The sequence below is a fragment of the Nerophis lumbriciformis genome, linkage group LG17 (genome assembly GCF_033978685.3).
Source record: "Nerophis lumbriciformis linkage group LG17, RoL_Nlum_v2.1, whole genome shotgun sequence".
Classification (NCBI taxonomy): domain Eukaryota; kingdom Metazoa; phylum Chordata; class Actinopteri; order Syngnathiformes; family Syngnathidae; genus Nerophis; species Nerophis lumbriciformis.
The window spans coordinates 79,001-85,000 of record NC_084564.2 but is presented as its reverse complement, the minus strand read 5'-3'; the positions used below and the strand labels follow the sequence as shown (position 1 = coordinate 85,000).

The 6,000-nt window shown below is 42.6% G+C and overlaps 1 protein-coding gene across 1 annotated transcript in view; it reads left to right on the top strand.

Annotated features, from left to right (window-relative positions):
- Positions 1–6,000, top strand: part of LOC133614311 (rho guanine nucleotide exchange factor TIAM1-like) — a 91,883-nt gene that overhangs the window by 62,184 nt on the left and 23,699 nt on the right. Inside the window, exon 17 of the mRNA XM_061972163.1 lies at positions 4,029–4,220. Within this exon, the coding sequence (XP_061828147.1) occupies positions 4,029–4,220 (192 nt within the window). The remainder of the gene's footprint in view (positions 1–4,028; positions 4,221–6,000) is intronic.

Sequence of the window (6,000 nt, the reverse complement as noted above, 5' to 3'; positions counted from 1 at the left end):
CCTGCCCTGACATTAGTACTTTGGATCCTTCCTGCCCTGACATCAGTTCTTTGGATCCTTCCTGCCCTGACATTAGTACTTTGGATCCTTCTTGCCCTGACATTAGTACTTTGGATCCTTCCTGCCCTGACATTAGTACTGTGGATCCTTCCTGCCCTGACATTAGTTCTTTGGATCCTTCCTGCCCTGACATCAGTTCTTTGGATCCTTCCTGCCCTGACATCAGTTCTTTGGATCCTCCCTGCCCTGACATCAGTTCTTTGGATCCTTCCTGCCCTGACATTAGTACTTTGGATCCTTCCTGCCCTGACATTAGTACTTTGGATCTTCCTGCCCTGACATTCGTCAAGTTTTTTCAAATATTTTCAAATGTTTTGTGTTTTTTATGCTCCACTCATAGATTTTTAGTCTTCATATTTAATGGCAAACTTTAAATATTGCTTTGTACTCTAGCACTTTGTGTAACAAATAAAATCTATGCGTGATTATTAATGGCGGGCGTTGTGGCGGTCCTTGAACGCACCGTAAAAACGGCTGTGTCCAGAGTACAGAAATATCATTTATGTCCTTTCCAGATGACGTGAATGTCTCTGGTTTTCATGTCAGCATTTAAGCTAACGAGCTGGCACCAAGTCAGTCCGTGAGTCCGACCCTCCGAGTTAATGAGCCGCGACCGTGACGTAGGAACGTCTGCTTGGACTGTAAAATCCCTGACACACAGGAAGTGGTTTAGACTGGATGGGTCGTGATGCTGCAACTCTATTAGCATAATGGCTAATGACTCGTGTGTGTGAGGAACAATGGGACTAAATTAGCATAGTTATAGAAATACGACTTCAATTGTTGGCCTCCAGCTGTAAGCTTACTCATCGTGAGAAGAATGTTTTTGTTTTAGCGGGACAATTATGATAGGATGTTGGTCATGCAATCATCCTTACAGGAAGTCCTCGGTCTATCAGAAATGTTGCAACTTTGTATGCAATATATGCAAAAGCCTGTGTCCATAAAAATGTTATCTATTCACAATGGATTCCTTCTTTCTATTTGAACAGAAAACAAACATTCACAAGTGCATATATTGTCATTTTTAATATTATTGAATAATGCAAATCATTGTATGAGGGTAAACTTTTTCAAAATCTTTTATTAATAAAAATACATACTTCAATATTTGCTTACCTTACAAACTACAAAAGCAGTGAAGTTGTCAGGTTGTGTAAATGTTAAATAAAAAGAGAATACAACAAATCCTTTTCAACTTATATTCAATTGAATAGACTGCAAAGACAAGATATTTCATGTTCACACTGACAAACTTTCTTCTTTTTTGCAAATAATCATGAACTTAGAATTTAATGGCAGCAACACATTGCAAAGAAGTTGTCACAGGGGCATTTTTTACTACTGTGTTACATGGCCTTTCCTTTTAACAACACTCAGTAAAGGTTTGGGAACTGAGGAGACATTTTTGAAGTGGAATTCTTTCCCATTCTTGCTTGATGTACAGCTTAAGTTGTTCAATAGTCTCCCTTCTCATATTTTATTTTCAATGTCTGCACTACAGGCAGGCCAGTCTAGTACTTGCACTCTTTTACTATGAAGCCACGCTGTTGTATCACGTGGCTTGGCATTGTCTTGCTGAAATAAGCAGGGGCGTCCATGATAACGTTGCTTGGATGGCAACATATGTTGCTCCAAAAGCTGTATGTACCTTTCAGCATTAATGGTGCCTTCACAGATGTGTAAGTTACCCATGTCTTGGCCACTAATACACCCCCATACCATCACACACGCTGCCTTTTACACTTTGCGCCTAGAACAATCCGGATGGTTCTTTTCCTCTTTGGTCCGGAGGACACCACATCCACAGTTTCCAAAAACAATTTGAAATGTGGACTCGTCAGACCACAGAACACTTTTCCACTTTGTATCAGTCCATCTTAGATGAGCTCAGGCCCAGCGAAGCCGACGGCGTTTCTGGGTGTTGTTGATAAACAATTTTCGCTTTGCATAGTAGAGCTTTAACTTGCACTTACAGATGTAGTGACCAACTGTAGTTACTGACAGTGGGTTTCTGAAGTGTTCCTGAGCCCATGTGGTGATATCCTTTACACACTGATGTCACTTTTTGATGCAGTACCGCCTGAGGGATCCAAGGTGCGTAATATCATGGCTTACGTGCAGTGATTTCTCCACATTCTCTGAACCTTTTGATGATATTACAGAGCGTAGATGGTGAAATCCCTAAATTCCTTGTTGAGAAATGTTGTTCTTAAGCAATTTGCTCAGGCATTTGTTGACAAAGCGGTGACCCTCGCCCCGTCCTTGTTTGTGAACGACTGAGCATTTCATGGAAGCCGCTTTTATACCCAATCATGGCACCCACCTGCTCCCAATTAGCCTGTTCACCTGTGGGATGTTCCAAATAAGTCTTTGATGAGCATTCCTCAACTTTATCACTCTTTTTTGCCACTTGTGCCAGCTTTTTTGAAACATGTTGCAGGCATCAAATTCCAAATGAGCTAATATTTGCAAAAAATACCAAAGTTTAACAGTGTGAACGTGAAATATCTTGTCTTTGCAGTCTATTCAATTGAATATAAGTTGAAAAGGATTTGTTGTATTCTCTTTTTATTTAACATTTACACAACCTGACAACTTCACTGCTTTTGGGCTTTGTATGATTTCTCAACATTTCTTCACCATTTCTGTCAATTAGTTGGCACTACCTATTGGCTAAGTTTATTCTCGCAACCAATTGTCAACGATGCCAAAATATCAGCGCACAGGACGATGCGGTACAATTGTATTAAAAAAAAACAAAAAACGGCCAAGCATTACTTTCTTTGGCCCCGGTGTACCTAAAGAAGTGGCCAGTGAGGATATAAAGTATGAATGGACAAAATGTAATAAATCTTTGAATATTAACTTATGATTAAAATTAAATACATAAATGCGGTATTGAATGTGGTAATGTATTTATTGTAAAAAATAGTATTTTATGATTTAATTAATTATATCGATATTTAATTATAATTTATTATTGATTTTATTATTTTATGATGAATAATTTCACGATTTATTTAATTTATTTTGTGAACATTTGTGTCACCCCTTCATGAATTTATTGAGTCCGTCAAAGTCAGTGGGCGGGGCTAACAGAAAAATGTATTAATCTTGAAATAATTAAGTAATTAAGTGTACGTTAACATTAAATACATTATTGTCATATTAAATAGAACATGTATTATTTAATTTCAACCACAATTAATTAAAAATAAATTATTGTCACAATTAATAGAACATTATTTTTTAATTCGAGCTACAATTAATTAAAATTAAATGATTGTCACATTTAACAGCACATTTATTATTTAATTCCAAATAAAATTAATTACAAATGAAATATTGTCAAATTTAATAGCACATTTATTATTTAATTCCAACTACAATTAATTAAAAATAAATTATTGTCACAATTAATAGCACATATATTATTTAATTCCTACCAAAATTAATTAAAAATAAATGATTGTCACATTTAATAGCACATGTATTATTTAATTCCAACTACAATAAATTAAAACTAAATGATTGTCACATTTAATAGCACATGTATTATTTAATCCCAACTCCAATGATAAAAAATGAATTGTTACAATTCAGCGTGTTTGGCAGGTAAAGGTCATGTGATGCAAAAATAAGAAATATCCTCAAAGTGGCTGCCAGCGAGTGATGGATGCCATCACGAGTGGACCCCCAAATTACAGTCCTAATAGTGCACTGGTTTCCATGGCAACCTGCTGTATGTTGTCTATAGTTCGCATGGCGTGAAAGAGATGAGTCACTTACGGCGGCGCCCTCAGTGGGAGGAAAACACCCGGGAAAAAAGATGTGATTGAAATGAAGCTGCACTTGAAATAGAACAAATTATAGATTTTTTCTTTTTGGTGCCGCCTCTGCACGCACACTCCTGAGGTTACCATCCCACTTTCACTTTCACTTTCACTTTCACTTGTCTCTGGCAGAACACGGAGCAGGTGGCCGCTTTCTGCCGCAGCCTGCATGACATGAATCCCCCGGAGAGCGTGTCCTCCTCCTCGCCCAGCCCGGACTCGCCCCTCCCGCCGCCCGTCGCCGCTCTGCGCCAGCTCTCGGACGCCGACAAGCTGCGCAAAGTCATCAGCGAGCTGGTGGAAACGGAGCGCGCCTACGTCAAAGTTAGTGTCCTTCCACCTGTGTGTCCGAGTGTTGGGAGTGTAGAGGGATCTCTAACGCCTGTGTGTCCGAGTGTTGGGAGTCTATAGAGGTCTCTAACGCCTGTGTGTCCGAGTGTTGGGAGTGTAGAGGGGTCTCTAACGCCTGTGTGTCCGAGTGTTGGGAGTCTATAGAGGTCTCTAACGCCTGTGTGTCCGAGTGTTGGGAGTGTAGAGGGATCTCTAACGCCTGTGTGTCCGAGTGTTGGGAGTCTATAGAGGTCTCTAACGCCTGTGTGTCCGAGTGTTGGGAGTCTATAGAGGTCTCTAACGCCTGTGTGTCCGAGTGTTGAGAGTCTCTAGAGGTCTCTAACGCCTGTGTGTCCGAGTGTTGGGAGTCTATAGAGGTCTCTAACGCCTGTGTGTCCGAGTGTTGGGAGTGTAGAGGGATCTCTAACGCCTGTGTGTCCGAGTGTTGGGAGTGTAAAGGGATCTCTAACGCCTGTGTGTCCGAGTGTTGGGAGTCTATAGAGGTCTCTAACGCCTGTGTGTCCGAGTGTTGGGAGTCTATAGAGGTCTCTAACGCCTGTGTGTCCGAGTGTTGGGAGTCTATAGAGGTCTCTAACGCCTGTGTGTCCGAGTGTTGGGAGTCTATAGAGGTCTTTAACGCCTGTGTGTCCGAGTTTTGGGAGTCTATAGAGGTCTCTAACGCTTGTGTGTCCGAGTGTTGAGAGTCTATAGAGCTCTCTAACGCCTGTGTGTCCGAGTGTTGGGAGTGTAGAGGGGTCTCTAACGCCTGTGTGTCCGAGTGTTGGGAGTCTATAGAGGTCTCTAACGCCTGTGTGTCCGAGTGTTGGGAGTCTATAGAGGTCTCTAACGCCTGTGTGTCCGAGTGTTGGGAGTCTATAGAGGTCTCTAACGCCTGTGTGTCCGAGTGTTGGGAGTGTAGAGGGGTCTCTAACGCCTGTGTGTCCGAGTGTTGGGAGTCTATAGAGGTCTCTAACGCCTGTGTGTCCGAGTGTTGGGAGTCTATAGAGGTCTCTAACGCCTGTGTGTCCGAGTGTTGGGAGTGTAGAGGGGTCTCTAACGCCTGTGTGTCCGAGTGTTGGGAGTCTATAGAGGTCTCTAACGCCTGTGTGTCCGAGTGTTGGGAGTCTATAGAGGTCTCTAACGCCTGTGTGTCCGAGTGTTGGGAGTCTATAGAGGTCTCTAACGCCTGTGTGTCCGAGTGTTGGGAGTGTAGAGGGGTCTCTAACGCCTGTGTGTCCGAGTGTTGGGAGTCTATAGAGGTCTCTAACGCCTGTGTGTCCGAGTGTTGGGAGTCTATAGAGGTCTCTAACGCCTGTGTGTCCGAGTGTTGGGAGTCTATAGAGGTCTTTAACGCCTGTGTGTCCGAGTGTTGGGAGTCTATAGAGGTCTCTAACGCTTGTGTGTCCGAGTGTTGAGAGTCTATAGAGCTCTCTAACGCCTGTGTGTCCGAGTGTTGGGAGTGTAGAGGGGTCTCTAACGCCTGTGTGTCCGAGTGTTGGGAGTCTATAGAGGTCTCTAACGCCTGTGTGTCCGAGTGTTGGGAGTCTATAGAGGTCTCTAACGCCTGTGTGTCCGAGTGTTGGGAGTCTATAGAGGTCTCTAACGCCTGTGTGTCCGAGTGTTGAGAGTCTATAGAGGTCTCTAACGCCTGTGTGTCCGAGTGTTGGGAGTCTATAGAGGTCTCTAACGCCTGTGTGTCCGAGTGTTGGGAGTCTATAGAGGTCTCTAACGCCTGTGTGTCCGAGTGTTGGGAGTCTATAGAGGTCTCTAACGC